The sequence below is a fragment of the Cyrtonyx montezumae genome, unplaced genomic scaffold, assembly GCF_038088225.1.
Source record: "Cyrtonyx montezumae isolate F1298 unplaced genomic scaffold, pur_monq_1.0 scaffold_5, whole genome shotgun sequence".
In the NCBI taxonomy this organism is placed as follows: domain Eukaryota; kingdom Metazoa; phylum Chordata; class Aves; order Galliformes; family Odontophoridae; genus Cyrtonyx; species Cyrtonyx montezumae.
In genome coordinates this window covers 22,119,869-22,138,034 of record NW_027072056.1, presented here as the reverse complement: position 1 = coordinate 22,138,034, position 18,166 = coordinate 22,119,869, and the positions used below count along the sequence as shown (strand labels likewise).

Genomic DNA, 18,166 nt, shown 5'->3' with positions numbered 1-18,166 from the left:
CATTTCCCGCAGTATTTTCAAGTGATGGGGGGAAAAAGCTACAAGTGTGGATCTTTGTGTTTGTGTTGGTTTATTCTTTTTTCTTTACTAAAGAAAGGGAATTAAAAATGCCAAAACGTTCTTGTTTTGTTTTAAAGGGTCATAGGATCATTGCAAAACTCCCCGGAGTTTTCTGAAGCCTTTTCATGCACCACGAAAAGCTACATGGATCCTGCTAAAAAATGCCGAGTGTGGTGATGGAGAAGAACACTTTGCATCTCAAGAAGCTTTCCCAAAAAACAGAAATTGTGAGCTTATTTTGACAAGAGGCAGAGGGAAGAAAATCGAGAGAAACATGCCCCAGAAGTCCCCTCACAGCTCATCCTGCTCCCCACCGCTCAGTGCTCCCTGTGCTGTGCTTTTCAAATGTCAAAATCCAACACATGATCTCCCACCGGTTGATGAATGCCTATTTCTGATCGAGCAAAGGAAGGAAGTATTAAGTAACACACGGTGTTGTTCATCATCATATGATAGCAAGGCAACAGTTTGCATCCTGACTCAGAGTTTGTACCCTCTGCTGTTCAGATGAATCCGTTCTTCCGAATGTTTTCACTTCTACTTGAAACCGTTCGTACAAAGGGAGCCCAAAGACGTGCTGTGGTTAGATGACCTCTCACTGATTATTTCATTCTGTATTATTTGAACTCACATTTACAACAGTTTACTTACTGCTTTCCAGCCAACCTGAAATTGTAGGTAATTTATTAATTTCTGAACGCATAATCTGTGAGATTGTGATCAAAGACCCTCTCACAATTTTCTATGCTTCCTCTTGCTTTCTCTAATGCTGGTCTTTTTTAAAAAGTTTCTACTAATGTATAAATCACAGTTTTTGTATTTAAATCTGAGTTACACTTTTGACTTAAACTATTGTAATATATTTTATCAGCATCTGCATAGAACTGCCTGATCTAATGTGTGAAATGAGACAGTAAGATAGAGCCTCCAGAACACGTTCAGTGGAGAACACTGTCAGGTACAGCTTTCAGACTGACCTTCTCAGCAACGAGGCTTTCTATCCTGCACATAATTTGTACATGCTCTGATGGACGTCAGTCCTCACACCAGGAAAGCTGCACAGCTGCTTCCAGTAATGGAGCTTTAAGTGAGAAGGTAATGGGCTTTAAATCTGCAATGATAGGTACTGAACATCGTCATGCAGATAGCATAGGAACTTATTGCTTTGTATACCAAAGCAAACAGATTTCCAAAAATAAGAAGCAGATACCTCAGATGGCTGCTACAATAGGTATATTTGACAACCTGTGTTCCTTTTAGCTTTTTGAGTTTGTCATCTGATAAGAACATTTTGATAATAAACTGAAATTATAAGCCAAATGTGACGTGTGTTCTTTACAGGAATATAGAAATACAGAAGTGTATTGCCCACAAAAATGGGTTTCTGTAGGTGTCCCTTCAGCACTGCACCTCAACATCTGTAACTGACAGGGAGAACTCAGGCCCATTCATTCTGGTAACATCTATTAACAGATGTTAATAGGTTATGTAGTAACCACATCACACCAACATCAACAGCAATAAACTTCTAACACATCCTTAGGAAAAATTATTGCAAAAGAAAGTATGAAATAGAACCCCTGTTATGAATTCCTGGCAAGAAGAGTCATGCAAAATATGGGAATAAAAGCAAAGGCGCTCAGCAGCAGCCAGAACAGCTCCACTGCTGCTGGGGGTCCGGGAGCTGCAGCCCCGGGGTCAGGGAAGCAATGGAATGATCTTGGCTCATGGCTCGTGCCTAAGGCCACCACAAAGCACATCTCTGCAGACCTGAAATGACATGGTGCCCAGGGGCCTCGTACTCACACCATTCTTCATCTGTTCCCTCTCATCACTCCTGCTGCTAAAGGGAAACACAGACTGCAGAAGAACAGGAGTCAAGGAAAGCAGTAGGAGAATCAGCAGGTTCTCACCTCCCTGCTACGCCTCTTTCTTCCCTCTCCATGTATCTGTCTTAGGTCTGCTTGTATTTCCCATCATAAAATAGATTATATCTGAATGAAATTCAAGCTCTTACAAATTCAGGCCCACTGACCTATGAGAGAACATACCATTATCCCCATTTTACAGATAAAACAGTACTGCTCATCAAGGATGAAACAAATTAAGAAAGGAACTGAATAAAATGAGTGGATCACTAAATACACAGTAATAATAAATGTAACTAAATAAATATAGAATCACTAGCAATTTGTGAATTAGTAGAATAGCAAATCAAGCATCTTCCTTATAGTAGCAGGAGTAAATCAGTACAGGTAGATCAATTCTGTTCAGCAGCAAATCAGCAAGCTTTTCTGGTACATTTACTACCTAAGGTTGTGCTTAGTGGCTGGACAGACAGAACAACAGTAGAGCACATTCACTGCTGTTGGAGAGATGGATTCCTTTCTCTGATTTTCAAGAGCAAGCATACTACATCAGGCAGTGTTTTCTCACATCTGAATGACCTATGTACACAAAAATTAGCTGCATCTTGTTTCCTGTTAGCTCCTCACGGAGCACAGAACTCATATACACTACAGGCACACGTTCACTTCATTCAATATCACAGTAAGAAATAAAGGCCAGATCAGCAACAGATAGTCTTTGCAGAAACAAAATCCTGGATTCCACTTTTACATTCATGAACAGTAAGACTCTCTCCCTAGAAGATCCATTTCATCACTTCCTTCTTCCCCCTCTCCTATATTTTACTGAGCTAGGAGTTTGGAGAGAAGGGTGAGGAGTACAAACAAAACCTAAGGCAAATAACCAGAAGATAGGCAAAGTTCTCCCAGCTGTTGTTGGCTCTGCTTTCATTACGTGAAACCATGCCGTCAAGTGAGTAGAGACCTGGGGAACAACTACAGACACTGCATGATTCAGTGCCTGAATTTTTATGAGAAGGTTTGAAGAAAAAGGAGCGAGACATAGTAGGAACCAAAACACTCCTGCCTTATTATTAAAAGCCATATTTATGTATGTCCAAAAAGCCAAAGCCACACGGTTCCCAGACCACCACCATCCCTCCTGCACACAGCCCTGTGCACAGGATCAAACCTGCGGAGCAAGTGAAGCTGCTCATCTCCTTCCTCCCCTCTGGAGCAGGTAGGAAAGAGAAAGAAGGCTTGGCTCTGCTCCCAGCCAAAGCCACTGGATCAAGAGAGTGTGACTACCAAAAGAGCCCTGTTGAGAAATGGCTACACACCAGAACCAAGAGCAAACAAAAGAAGTGATGCTCTGCAGAACAGCCCTGAATCGCATTGGTCCTGGTGTTGGGCCCGTCCTGTGCCCCCCACATCAGCCTCATCTTCTCCAGCACTGCCACCTAAAAGTCACTGAGCACATCTGCTAAGAGCAGCAGGGCCACGTGATAGCATGTAACAGAGAAATAACATGTACAACACCTATTTTAAAAAACAAACTTTAACCTGGAACACTTCTGATTTTCTCACTCATGCAAAAGTGAAAATAAGGTCTTCCATAAGAGAAACACAGAACTAATAATTGAGATGCAAGATATCTGACTTTACACACACAATGAAAAATCAGAATGTACCTTTTATCACAGCTTGCAAACCAATTAGCACCAGTGAGGCTTTTCCTTTTTAGAGTGTCAGGGAAATATTTAGAGGGATGCCACAGGAAGCATCCACCAAAGGCCTCGAGAACAACAAAGCCTGAAAAATGTGTCACTCAATGTGGCATTCACATTTCGCTCCCTCTCAGGGCTCTGCAGGCACTCTAACATTTCACAGCAGGAGTACAACTTGTAGGCAGTTGCACTGCTTCTTTCTAGGATTTTGTTGTTCAGGAAACCACCTCATTCAGTGTTGAAAGTGACAGATGCAATAAATGCAGCACCACCAATGGAAGCACCGTGCTGCTGAAGCCCTCTCCTTCCTGCTTTGGATGCACTGCCTAAGAAAGACTGCTTCTTTTTCACTGGTAATGTACACAGAATGAGGCTAACATGAGAAAGAGAGAGGAAGAATCTGTGACACTGCATAGAGGAAAAATCAAAGTGTGCCCTAATAGGTGTGTCAAGTGTCAATTTTCAAAACCAAAAAGAGTCAGATAAAGCACAGAAGAGCAAAAGAGGACAGCACTATTGACAAGGAAGGCTAGGAACTTCTGCAAGGGGAGAGTATCTTACTCCTAAAAGAAAAAAAATATATGTTAATATCCACTGTGTATTTAAATCAGTCTTATCTGCAGGATGAAATTGAGCACCAGAAGAACTGAAGATTTCAGTTAACTGAAAATCTGTGGTGGTCATATGCATGGAAGGAGATTAAACTAATTATCTCAAAAGTCATCTGCTGAGGATTAAATCATCCCATTAACCCCCCCAAAAAAGTTAAAAAAACCCCACAACTGTTTTATTAGCAGATATTGGAGTAAATTCTCCTCCACAGGAATCACACTTGCACACTGTATCAGTCACAGTGTGAGTACAGCAGAATTTGAAGTTGCTTTATGGAATATAACTCTCCACAGCTGAAGCAGTGTTTCACAGAATAGAAAACATTTAGCTCAGAAAACAGAGCAGCAGTAAAAATAATATGTATCCAGTGTTTTGTTAACAAGATTTTCGCCCAAATGATTCAGATCCCATTTCTGTCTCCCTTCACCTGCATTACCTCAAGCTCTCCTCTCACATGGCACACCAGCACACTAGAACTACTACAGGAATAAGTTATGACAGCTACCCAACACAAAAAATTATTTGTAAAATCACCCTTTAATAGAAACAAGTCCTGATGAGCTCAGCAATGGTTTGAAGGCTGGATTTGTGCCCTTGCATGAAGATGCTCACTCCCTCACGTATGTCCAGCTGGGCATTGCACTGCCTGCTGCCTCCAGCACCAGGCTGTGTGATGAGAAGCACTCAGTACACTCCACCCTACACATAATTACCTCAGATAACAGCAAACATTTCCCGTATTCAGGGATGGAATGAGCACGCTGCCTCCCACACACTGCAGAGCCCTTACAGCCTTTACAGGTACCACTAAAAGACAGCTGAACGTAACAGAATCCATCAATCACACATCTGGGACAAGATTTCTCGTGATGACAATATTCACAGCTGTGAATTTCTGCTCACAGCTGCTGCTTTGGGCTGACCTCCTGGTGACAGCATCACCATTCAGTGCCTCCTCCACCAACCGTGCAGATACCCACGTAGCATTACATGCTGAACTAATGGTAACAACAGAGAACAGAAAGCATCCTTTGTGAGATTTCACATTACGCAAACCATTTTACCACTTCCTTCCTTACATGGGGATTTATTGATAAGGCTTTCAGATAATCAAAGAGATTTTTATCCATTTCCACCTGAATACTATCAAATGCCCTGCTCTATTCCAAGACTTCTGTCTCAACAATGACACAACAGAACGAGAGCCAGCTCAGTACTTATCCTCCTCACTATCACAGCAGATACACACTACAGCATCTACTTCTGCTTTACAATATTCAAGCATTGCTATATACTCACATTGGCGAAAGAAGGTCAAGAAACAATTTAATTTAATGTAGTAGTTGGGTAGAGATAGTGATAGGAGGATGGTTGGACTAGATGATCTTATAGGTCCTTTCCAACCTTATGAACTTATGAACTTATGAACTTATGAACAAGCACAATATATGTCAAAAACTGTACCATTTGGTTTCTGTAGGATCTTGGAAGTCAGCATCCAGCCCAGAGTTAAGCCAGGATACGGGAAAGACCCCCTGCCCAGGGCACCTTTGGGGTAGCTACATGGCACTTCTCAAACCAGTTCGCCAATTACACTCTCCAATCAACTTGTTTTAGATATTCTGGTACTGTTTTAGGTAGAGCCTTGAACATCAGAACTGACACGGGCAATTCGTATTTTAAGATAAACCAATGTAGGAGCAGAAGACAGATGCCCTGCTGGTGCTGAGACATCCCACACTAGCTGCAGTTCTGGAAGGACTGGGCCGCATGCCCACGTGTACTGTGTGCCTGTAGCCCAGCTAGGAGGTGATGAAGTAGCACAGTCATTAATCACCATGATGAGCCATGGTAACCTAGACAAAATGGATGGCAGAGAGCACGACTCAAAGCGCTGCTAGGGAAGAGCTGTGGCAGAAGATAGTGGCTGCAACTCCTGTGCTCATCCCTGAGTGAGCCACTTATCTAGGGCATCCTCAAGCAGATGCAAACACAGAACGCTCACCACGATGCTTCCACCTGATTACAATGCTTCTGCTCTGCTGAGGACAACCTTTGTGGCTGGGCCCAATGAACCAGCCTGCTTCTGGCTGCCCAATGCTCCAAACTCAGATGCTTTCCAGGAGGTGTCTCACCCAAACACTGAGCTGCTCCCGTGACATCCTCCCACTGCAACAACCCACAGAAAGCAGGGAGCACTGACAGCTACCACTTGATCATTAAAACAGTATGCTATTAAATTGGTTTTAAATAGCTCAGCTTGCAGCATGTTCTATCAAGAAAGCTGCTCTTCACCCCTTGGAGGCATTTGGCACTGCATCCCACAGCATCCTTATAACTAAGCTGAGGAGGTGCAGAATAGATGAGTGGATGAGGAATGACTGACACACCAGAAGGCTGTGCTGCCATTCAGTGAGACCTGGACAGGATGGAGAGGTGGGCAGAAAGGAACTGGATGAGGTTTAACAAGAGCAAGTGTAGAGTCTTGCACCTAGGAAGAAATAACTGCATGCACCAGTACAGGTTGGAGGATGAGCTGCTGGAGAGGAGCTCTGAGGAGAGGGACCTGGGTGTCCTGCTGGATGACAGGTTGGCCATGAGCAGTGAGCCCTGGTGGTCAAGAAGGACACTGGGATCCTGGGGTGCATTAAGAGCATGGCCAGCAGGTCAAGGGAGGTGACAAGTCCCCGTGGGTGCTTTCGCATGCAGCCAGCTGCAGGGAACCTGCATGATGGGGGTTGGGCTGGGGCTGCTCTGGAGGTCCCTTCCAACCCAACTCTAGGACAGCTGACAGGAAGAGATGTGCTGTTTGTTTTATCTGCTCACAAAAGGAAGAATGAGCTCGAGAGATTTGGGAGATAAAGACTGGGTGTACACAGTGTCTACGGTGTTGATATTAAAAATAATTAATTTTAAACATATTCTAGTCATCAGACATTCCAATTTAACTTTCAAGTTCTTCCAATCAGCGCCATTGTAAATTCTTCTGTCCTGTAAGATAAAGAAAATCATATTGATAAAGGCAGCAGTGCACACCAAAGAACACATGGATGGCACACGATTCTGTGAGAGACACTTACTTCTATCAGGAGAAGACGATGTAAACCATCAGTGCACAACCCACTATCCAGCCAACTGCAAGCAGTATGGGTACCACGAGACGTGAAAGTGGGAGCTGGGCTAAAAGAGAAAGGATCACCTTTTTCAGAAAGGGCACGTTACATTGATTGTGAATTTGCTAAACTGAATACAAGGAAGCAGTAATTATCACAAAGCAAAAAAGATACCTGTGAGCATGGGCCACATCTACAACTGCTATTTTTGGCATGGAGTCACCATGTCTTGGCAGGCCTGCTACATATACATAGCAAAACCCAAAGCAGCCTCACTCTGGTCTCTGCAATCAGATAGGTGCAAGGCTTAGCACTTCCAAAAGAAGCAGAGACAGAAGCATGGTTCTGTCCTTGGACTCCACGGGTCAGAAGAACATCTGGACTGGACAAACAGCAGACTCAGGTTCAATAGCCTGAATGTACATGTACCTGTACAGAACCTTCTAGAAGTCTCCCGAGCTTGGCAATAGCAAATTAAAAATACAGCAATTTATGCTGTGTATTTATATAATATATATTTATTACATACATATATACACATATAAATATTATACTGTACCTGTTTAATTTAAGATAAATGTGCCTGGAGCCACAACAAGGGGATGCTGAGGAGTTCTCATACCCCAAAGAGGTATTTGCTGTGGAGTTGTGCCTCAGGGACCCACCACTCATCTCAGTGCTCTCTGCACAGTGCCTGGCTCTGCCCTCTTCTCTCTCCTGTCCTACACTGAGACAGGGCATCCACAGCAGGGTTTCCATCAGCTCAGTGTAAGAAAATAACACAGAAGTTTCCACCTGTCTGCCTTAGTTGGGACAAAAAAAAATCTGAAGCCTTGCCTGTTCTGTCCACTAAGAACTAGAACAAGCTAATAAATAGTTTGGAGGCAGAGGCAGATTGAGGTGGTGGTTCTACAGGAAGCACACAGAAAGCAGGAACAGCCCTTAAAAATGTGTATGTGGACAGCACCACAATTTCAAAGACCCTTCTAGCAGTTTTTTGCAAATAGCAGAAGCTTGCCAATAAGCAGCACATCAACCTTTGGGATCATGTTAGTTACCAGCATATCACAGAACATGGAAGTACAACAATCTGCAGTTACAAGATTCCCAGGTTTCTGAAGGGATTAATCAATAATGTCAAACTATCCACAGCACCTTGCACATTTCAGGTCCAGTAGACAGACTTTGGAGGTGTGCTGAATAATTTAAGGCTTTCCACATTGCTCTGAAAAAACTACACTCAGCACAGACACGGTTTGCCACGGTATTTCATGGTGTATTGACCAAGAAGGAAAGAGTGTATAGGTAGAAAATCAGTGTGTGCTGCCATTAAAACGTAAGACATATGAACAGCAACCATGCAGCACAAGAATAAAATCTTGCTGAGAAACAGAGTGTCCTTTTGCCACAGGGAAATCCCATGCCTGCTTCTTTTAAGGAGTGTTTGACTCTATGTAAAGGTCCTTCTGCTGGGAATCATTGCTCTTTCCTTGCTGGTTGTTTTCTGTTTTGTTTTGTTTTTTTCCCCTTAAGATTCCATTACAATTAAAGGTCTGGGCCCTACTGGGGCACATGGAAGAATTTTGATAGAGCTCTGCTCGGCTGCCAATGTATCTGCTGGATATGGTGTTTTGTTATGTGAGATCCACTTTAAATGCAGAAAGGTACGAGGAGCAAGCCAGCACTGATGGGTCAGCAGGAATGCTGGGCCCAGCATTTGTCATGGGCAGCAAGCAGCTGGCTCTGAGGGATAGAGTTTCATAGGAGCCATTAGAAGTACTTGTGTTTCACAGCTTAAGAGCAGATATGACCATGAGATCATTTGCTCTGATCCCCTGCATGTCATGGGACAGACTCCAGGTTAGAGTAAAGCAACTGTGTGAAGACTGCTTTATGCTGCAAGCAGGAGGTGCTGAAGCACAGTGCTAGGTGCTAGACTGCATGAGACCAGCAGGTAACCTGTCTGCAAGGCCTCACTCAGAGGGCAGCAAACTGTTTGCAAGCATACAGGAGAAGGTGACAAACTGCAATGCACTGAGCTTTGAAAAACTACCCCAAGTCTACATCTGACAGCCACACATCACCCCATGGAGCACACCAACAGCTGCAAAGAGCATTGCACTGCTTGGTGCTCAGGCTGAGCTGCAGCTGAGGGGCAGTGGGACAGCAGCAGGGGAGCAGCACACTCCAAAGGAACTGCATTTTGCAAAGAAAGAAATCTTTACTGACCCCTGCAGGTAACCAGCTACAATCCTAAAACGCCAGGATTCGTTATGGTTATTGTTATAATGAATGCAAACAAGAACAGGATACTGAGGGAAATGTGGGTTGTTGAGGAGCAATCATGAGCAATGCTTCTCAACAGGACCAGGAAAGAAAACCCAGCTCCTGGAACAGAGCCCACTGACACCAAAAGGACAAGTCTGGATGGCAGCAAGAGCAAATAAAGGGATCTTACTGTGACCCATGTATATAAACTGGCATTCTAGGTATGAATTACTTTCTTTTTCTCCCACTGCTGTAATTTTTCTCTACTTTAGACATGAGTTCATCTCATAATAAGGAGAGAGAGGCAGGTCAGAGTGGCAAATGCCACGGTGCTACATCAGAGCTCCTCTACACACAACCAATAGTGTTCAGTGATCAGAAGCACTGGAATTGTCCATCATGGAGTGCCCACGTACCACAGCAATGTCAACAAGCCCTCAATGGCAGGCTACAGCATTAGTGATTTCCAAGCCAGGTATTCCCTAAATATTCAAATTAACTTCATCTTGTATCAATATTTTTTTTTCCCTGGGATTCAGATTTTGTCTAGTATTATAAATTGGTTCTACCTTGTGTATTCCTGCCAACTACCATAAGTAAAAAGATGCTTGTGGTGGTGCTGCGTTCACCCCGAGATGTCTGAGCAGAACTGCACCAACAAGAGTGGGCCAAAGGACTCACCAAGGCACTGGGCAGAAAAGCTCCCACTTAAATTAAAGATGCTTAGCAGGTGAAGAAGGGAATGCTCCACCTAAGCAAGGTTGTCATGCTCAGTTTTCTGCCCCAGACTCCAAAATGCCTCACAATTTTGCTGGTGTTTTTCCTTTATATTATTTTATCTCATGTGGGTGCACATGCACAGCCAGACTGCTGTGACCCACAGGGAAGGCTTGAACACCACACCAGTCAGGAGAAATGTGGGAGGAAAGGAGTGCACATCTCCCACATCTCCTGCACCAACCTCCAGCTCTGCTGGCTTTGGACACAGAAACAGGGAGCCCATATTCCAGCTGCCAGCCCCAACAAACCAGTTTTTCTGAATTCCACACATGCTGCCAATGGAGTGTGGTGCTCTAAAATCTGATCTAAAGCAGGTTGGACATGAGCAGGCTTTTGTGCTGATGGCATTTGCCAGCTCCACATTAGAAAAATCACACAAACCTGGCACCTAATCCTTCCAGCTGGGTCTCCTGGCCGTGCCTACCCACACTCTGTGATGCTCAGCCCTGGGGTGCTGGGCTCCAGCTGCTGCCCCAGGCTGTGGCTGCCTCCAGCCTGGCTCTGTGTCACACCTATGGCTGCACCACTTTTCTTTTTTTCTCTTCTTAAATGCAAAAATAATGATACTACCAGCACTATGCATGCATCAGTACTCATTCACTGTGGAATACCAGTGTAATTTCCATGGGCACCAATTAAAACTAAGATTAAGTAACAGCATTTAGTGCCCAGTTGTACCTGAGTTCAGCAGCATGTCACTGTACGTTTAGATACCATTGTTAACTGCGCCATATACAGAAGGCACAACATTTTAAAAGCTACTGGTATACACATGAAGATGGATAAGAAAGTTCCTCTTACAAATAAAAGCATTGCCTGAGTAACTGCACAGCTAGCACCACGTGTAAGCACAGCGCCGTTACCATGCAAAGCTCTACGGAGGTGAACAGAAAGTGACAGTGAATACAAAATGCATTTTTATAAACTGCCTTTTGTCACTGTTGGTGAACTGTGCTCGCAGCAAACTGTGTTATTACAATTTCACTATGCTCTGCCTCTTGGGCTCTGCAGAGTTAAAATCTACATTGCTTTGTGCTCACTACGCTCAGATTTCAGCTATGCAATCTATCTAAATTACTGTCAAACGTAACTCAGTTTCCACGGTTCAGTTTAATTACGTTCATCAACCTAAAATCACAGTTACAAAAACAAAAGGCAATAAAATGGGTTGAATTCAGAGGCAGGAAGAACTCGAGCCACTTCAAGCTCACTGCTGCTAACAGCTATTGCTTATGACTTCTAGGAATACACAGCTGCACTAACTTTTAGTCATGCGTCTTACCTGGTTCTGCCATCCCTCCCTCTGCCGGCTGTATTGACAAGTGTAAGCTTTGCCTCTGCAGTTGTTCCCGGGAGCCTTGGGATGCTTTAAATAGAGCAATATTTGGAACGTGCTGCAGCTGCTTTGCTCGCTGATGCCAGGTTTTGGCTATATGCTTTCAATTGTTTAGAAAGGCAGGAGTTCAAGGGACTGAAGCTCACCTCGGCCCCTCCCTGCAGTCACACACCTGTTTTCAAAGAAAGCTGAACAAAGAGGGGTCCTTATTTGGAGAGAGAGAGAGGGAGACGGGGGCAAGGATGGCTTTATGGTCTCTGAACAGCTAGGAAATAGCGCGTGATAAATCTGTGTCATATTTATGTGCACACACAGATTTAGTGTCTTCGCTCTGAAAGGTCACAATGTACAGACAGGATTTCGTTCCTTCTATAGGTAGCAGGCAACAATTCTGAGGGAGGCATGATTTCATCCTAAAGAAAGTACAAAGAGATTAACCAAAATTCATTGCAAACTGCAGTCTCTGATTCAGAAGAGAAAAAACATGGAGAAGAGTTCCAGATCTCTGCCAAAAAGGCAAACCATACCTTATCAGCTTTCCCAACCATAAAGACAGCCAACACAGAGACCACTTAGAGTGACCTTGGCATGGTTTCTGAGCAATAAGGACTCCACTCAGCTTGTTGGGAGAACCAAGTCTGTACAGAACAGCCAGTTCTGATGTGGGGAGTTTTGATACGACCTAATCTGGACATCTGCAGAATTGACAGGGGCTCAGTCACGTTCCCCAGGAAGATGAGGCAGGGCTCAGAAACACCTCTGCATATCTTCTAAAAGAGATTATCCCTTACTTGTGTGCTTGTTAATTAAAGACACAATAGTTCAATTGCAAAAGTTCTCCTTGCTTCAGAATTATTTCTTCTTTTTTCAGTGGTGCTGGAGATCGCATCTCCCTTGGAGCTCCCATTTCAGGCAGCCTGCAGAAAGGGAATCAAACCAAAGTTTGAGTCTAGAGCCCAAGGTGGATGAAACAGTGACTGTTTGGATCAGCGTGATCAGAGTTGCTCTAGAGCAAGATCACAACCCAGGTATCTTGCATTGAGAGGCCCAGAGCATGGACATGCCCCTTCCACAGGGCTTTGGGTGCATGTCCAGAGCTACTCCTACAAAACAGCCGGAGAGAGACTTGCCAGGGGAAAGATAATTACATCTGCTTATTTTTTTCAGGAAAAATTATTTTTTTGTCCTAGATGCAAACATGGGAACTGCATCCCCCAGGCTGCATGTGACTCACATACAACTATGAAATATTTCCATTTGTAATGAACAAAGTAAATGGATAGGAGTGGAACATTTTAAATACAATTATTTGTATTGCGGTGATCAGTATCTTAGAAACGATGTAACATACACAAAGTGACAGAGCAGCACTCAACTCTGGCAAAACTTCACTGAAGTCAGTTGTTTTACTTCAGTGATGAATTTATCTCTGTATAGATTGGTTTTGTTGCTTACTATAAACACTTCTCATTTTTTGGTCCTCTGAGTTTGGCATGAATTCTAAGACGACGTGTACAGAGCAGTAACTGAAGCTAAGCCATGCCACCTGAGGACTTGGACCTCTTCACCAGCTGCTACAGTGGATACCCTGACCAAGCTGCTCCTCGGCCACCCCGTCGTGCTCTCCATCCCTTGGGCTCCGTATTTCTCTGTTGATGATGCTCCCTCACAACACGTACTTTCTGAGGTGTTACTTCCAGCTCTGCAGATCCAACAAACACAGAGTTTCACTGCCTTCCCATTCCCACCAGGCCCACACCAGTCTCTGCAGACGGCATTTTAACATGAGCTTTGGCATCACCTTAGAACCAGCATAGCTGCGGGGTCCTGCACAGGAAAGGCTCCATGAGCCCCACGGAGGATCCCATTCCTCTGCCCAAGGAAACTCATCAGAAGCTTTCTGCTGGTTTCTAGAAATCAGATTAAGCAAATGTTGCATAAATATCACCACTAAAACAGCACATTTCCCAAGTACTGAAGTTTCAGGTACTGAAGATCCCAGAAGGTCCCACTGCTGCCAATCCCCCACATTCTTCAGCAGGACAGCTCTCCTGAGAAGATGTTTGCTTTTCCCCACACACTGCACAAGGGAGCTGCTTCTCCAACTGCCTGCCCAAGGAGGGTATACTCCAACAATAAACCTCGGGGCTGTATAACATTTTATAGCGCAATGCACAATTCACTGTATCGTGTCATCCTGAGACACAGAATAAAAAGTGAGTTTTATAGTCCTAGCTTAGCTCCGCAGCAGAACAATAGACTTGTTGGGATACAAGCCAACCTGTTGTAGAAAGAAATATGATTCCATTCCCTGTGTCATATTTTATTAAATACAAAAAACTCTGATGCAATAACTTCATTGGCTGCATAGCTGTTCCCGTAAAAATGCTATCTGTTTTTGGTTCTGCTAATTATATATATACATCTGATCTAATGGAAATAATTTCTACTACCAGGAGCCATGTATTCCTAACAAGACAATCTGACCTTCACAGATTGGGAACTTTCCAGGCTTCATTGCCTTTCACAAGGACATTGTGTCATTGCTGTTTGCAACGGTTTTGATAACTACTACCCTAATTTAGCTGAAAGCACAGTAAGGATCCTCCGCAAATCTAAAGCACGAGGTTAAGGATATGAAAGCTGTAAGCGCAGAAAAATGTAGTATGACAACATGGACACGATTTTAAACATTCACATCTTCCATTTGGAAGGGAGGAATGAGCTGCAGACATGATTCTACAATAGATCTCAGCCCAACAGCCAAACAAAGCTGGGTGCCAGCTCCGAAGTGGAAGGAAGCAGGAGAGTACACAGCGCTCAGGGAAAAGCTCAAGAGAATTACTGGTGACGAATCAGCATCTCCTTCTTTGCCAGCTGAAGAATAATCTGCAAGAAAAATAGATTTCCTCAGCTTGATTAGTGTTCCACATTATAATTTGTGTATGTTTTGTTTTCCTCTCTGCTTGTGCTGGAAGAATAAAATCCTCACTATATGTCGCTGGAGCCAGGTGGTTAACGGCGGTTGGTTGAGAACTCTTAGAGCTGAGGTACCCACCAGATCTGTCTCACTTGGAGCAGTCCTCTGGGTGTGATTGCTGACCCCTGTGCCATTCAATGTTCCACACTAGGAATGCTCTTTTCATATTTTAAACGCTCCCATTGCTATAAGTGAACTGGGGCCAAAATAAGGAGGATGAACCAAATAAGCCAGCGAGGCCGTAAGTCCTTCCGGAAGAGAAAACCATTTTAAGGCCAAAAGCGGTACTGATGTCTGAGAAAATATTACATTCTCTTCCACGTGGGCTTTGCCAAAGGACAGAAGAAAATAAAGGCAAGGCTGCTGCTGGAGCCCTGGGCTGCCTGGAGGTCACACACACAGCTCAAAGATCCATTTGTTCCCAGCAAAGCCGCCGTGCTGCTGGCTGTGGGAGCCCCAGGCCGTCCATTCAGCTGCTGCTGTGCCAAAGCTTTGGCAAAGGGTTTGAAGAAACAAAGTACCTAGCTGTGCTCTGGAGTACCCCACCTCACGTTATAAAGTGTGTTGCTCTGCTGATTGCTATCTTTTAGTTACTCCTGCAGTTACACAGAGGAACTGCATGAGTCTGCCATTGCTGAGCTGCTTAAGTGCAGCAGCCAGGAGGGCTGGGGAGCTGCTGGCACCCTCAGCTCAGAGGGGACCTGCATCTGCACAGCAGTCACAGGAAAGGAAGGGGAAGGGCCAACCACAGCCAGCAGCCAAGCCAGGAGAAACAGCAAGAAAAATCGAGCCAGTGCTAGAAGGAAAGTGTTTGTATGGCTCTGTAATGGTTTGATTGGTTTTATAGAGGCCTTCCTGTGAGCCACATAGGTCTGCAGACACGTCACCACAACATGCTGCAGGTAATCAGTTCTCCTGTAGCAACATGAAGTGATGCTGCGTCCCACCACCTTGCTCCCCCTGCTTTGCTCCTCGGGAAGGACTTAGCCAGAAGCAATCACGCATTACCTCAGTAAGAGGCAAACCCTTCCCCATTTCCTTGTGCTATTCTGATTTAGGGTCTGACATTTGAGAAGCACCAGCCAGAACACCTCATTAAAACCTGGCCTCGTTGCAACAAGAATTGGCAATGCTCATTCTTTACACAACTAATACATTCAGAGTACATTCTCATCTTTGACACTTTACCACGCATTACCGTGTATTCAAACGTCAAACAGGTTTTGGTTGCCTTGCTTCTAACAGCAGAAAGGATCCACGCAGCACTCAGGAGGATGCCAAAAACGCACCCAAGGTTGTCCAAGTCCTGCAAGATTCGTATAACTAACTGCATGGTACACTGCTTTGCATTACAGTAGAGAGACACAGCTCATCTCCGCAAGCAATGCTCCAAGTGATAAAATCTTTACAGCTTTGTAATATTGGCACTAAATTTTAAAGTCGTTTTTTCCTTTGAGGTTTTCCCTTAAATAAACAAAGCAAACACGAGTGATTTCCTATATAAATCACAACCCACTTTTATGTGCCTTGTCTTGTTTTATGACTTTGCCCCGCTCCCCTGTGACCTGCAGAGCAACAGATGTGAGAACATCAGATTACCGTGGTCGCAGAACAGCCCCACGAGGAGGAGCTCTGTCTGGTGGGATGTTTTCTCCTGAATCACACCCATCTCAACACATGAGAGCTCCTTTAAAATCACTGCATCGCCTCCACTCATATCCACACCATCAAAGTAAACACAGAGCGTTGGCTGATTTGATAACTGGGTGAGACCTGAAAAATTCAATTTATTATATGTCTAAATATTGAATTCCACATGAGCTCCTGGGGCACACAGCTGAATAACGACATACCCAACACGAGAGCTGGAAGTTGGAACACTGGAGGTGCTCTGGCTTGGAGAAATGGCATTGCCAGGGCAGACATTTCCATGTGGAGCATCCCTTCTGGATTCACCTCCCACTGCTCTCTAAAATTAACAGCTGAAGATTTGGGTTTGTCTTCGTACGGTTTTGCTTCAACGGTCTCAGAGTGACTGGTAAATACCTTCCTAACCAGCCCAGGGATAATTGCTGGGAATAAATCTCCCTGACACCAGCTATGATAGCCATCTCAGCCGGGTTTCTAGTGCAAGCAGGCTGTGCTGCAAGCAGACCCAGAGCTCAGCAGCACCAGGGGCAGCTGCACTGGGCTGCCAGGGCCAGGACTTGAAGCCAATGCCATGCATGGCCCTGGGGGCTGAGCTGAGCAACACACCGGGCAATAAGAAATCCAGGAACAGCTCAGCACCCAGAACTGCCACTCAGGTCACTGATGGGACAGATCTCCAGTGGCCTCTACAAACCTCACTACATTTCCTCCTCTACCATGGTTGGTCAGAAAGGAAAAGTCAACCCTGCACACACCATCAATCGCTGGGAAAGGTCAGCTTTCTGGAGAAAGCATTTTAAGATTTATACGTTAGTATAACCTGCTGCTGTGGCTTTTAAAGTGACAGATGAGGCTAAATCATGAGGTAAATGCTGATTTAAAGGCACCTAATGCGTCACCTGGATTTGCATTGAATTGGACATTCCTGACCACGCTGCTAGGGCCGAGTTAAAATACCAACCTCACCATGCTGTGTTTCCCATGTGATTTTCTGCTGCCTCAAAACCCATGAAGCTCACAACCCTTTCCATTCTACTTCCCTTCACCCAGCTGTGTGCCCTGCTCACAGCAAGCAGCTGGGGGAACAGAGGGAGTGCAGGCATGGAGGGACAGCTGGCTGTGAGCAGAGGGCAGGCTAGTGCCCTGAGCTGCCAGGAGCCAGAAAGCCCCAAACACAGTGAGAAGCCCCATATTGCTGTGCAGTACTCGTGGCCACGAGCAGCCACTGCTGCACACCAGGAAGGAGGTCAGCAAGTGCTCATCAGTCTCAAACACTGAGGTCTCCCTGTAATCACATGGCAGTACCCAGACAGAGTGGGAATCCGGAATGAAGGATTTCCTTGGAAGCTTTTATTCTCCATTTCCCCATGTTTGGAAAACTACAGTGCAATTCAGCATCAGCCAACCCAGGAATTTGTGTCCTAAGGCCACACACCCTAAACTGCACCTTCCGCAGCAGAAATCCCTACCAATATCCTGCTCATATTCCTACAGATGAAGGGTCCCTTCCCCTAAAATCTGGGAAAAGTGAGTCTGAACCAGAGGCAGCTGCTAGGTGGGGACAAAATTCAAGACAAGAAGAAAACAACTTCTGATAAAAGCGAAATGTATTAAAGACAGCAAGGACTTTACCAGCTGCAACCCAGCTATAAGGAGGCAGTGTTTATGAGTAGCAGGGAGCACTACATTGCAAAGTTACTTCTGTGCATGAGCTGAACCTGTGTGACTGTGGTGCAAGGCTTGGCACTGCCCTCCAGGAGGAGCAGCTTTGGCATTCTGATGCTGAAGACACC

At 44.8% G+C, this 18,166-nt stretch overlaps 2 protein-coding genes across 5 annotated transcripts in view; one reads left to right on the top strand and one right to left on the bottom strand.

The window, feature by feature from the left end:
- Positions 1 to 1,380, top strand: part of MME (membrane metalloendopeptidase) — a 37,019-nt gene extending 35,639 nt beyond the window's left edge. For 3 of the 4 annotated variants that reach the window (XM_065748272.1, XM_065748271.1, XM_065748273.1), the window contains one exon: positions 138 to 1,380. In XM_065748272.1, the coding sequence (XP_065604344.1) occupies positions 138 to 237 (100 nt within the window). In that variant the 3' untranslated portion in view covers positions 238 to 1,380. The remainder of the gene's footprint in view (positions 1 to 137) is intronic. The other variant, XM_065748274.1, reaches the window with a different exon arrangement.
- Positions 1,381 to 7,129: 5,749 nt separating this feature from the next.
- On the bottom strand, positions 7,130 to 11,803 carry STRIT1 (small transmembrane regulator of ion transport 1). Its single transcript, XM_065748317.1, has 3 exons — positions 11,690 to 11,803; positions 7,327 to 7,426; positions 7,130 to 7,237 (listed from the first exon to the last, which is right to left on the bottom strand). Exons 1-2 carry the CDS (start codon positions 11,700 to 11,702, stop codon positions 7,332 to 7,334), a joined length of 108 nt encoding a protein of 35 aa, XP_065604389.1. The 5' UTR covers positions 11,703 to 11,803; the 3' UTR covers positions 7,130 to 7,237; positions 7,327 to 7,331.
- Positions 11,804 to 18,166: the final 6,363 nt, after the last annotated feature.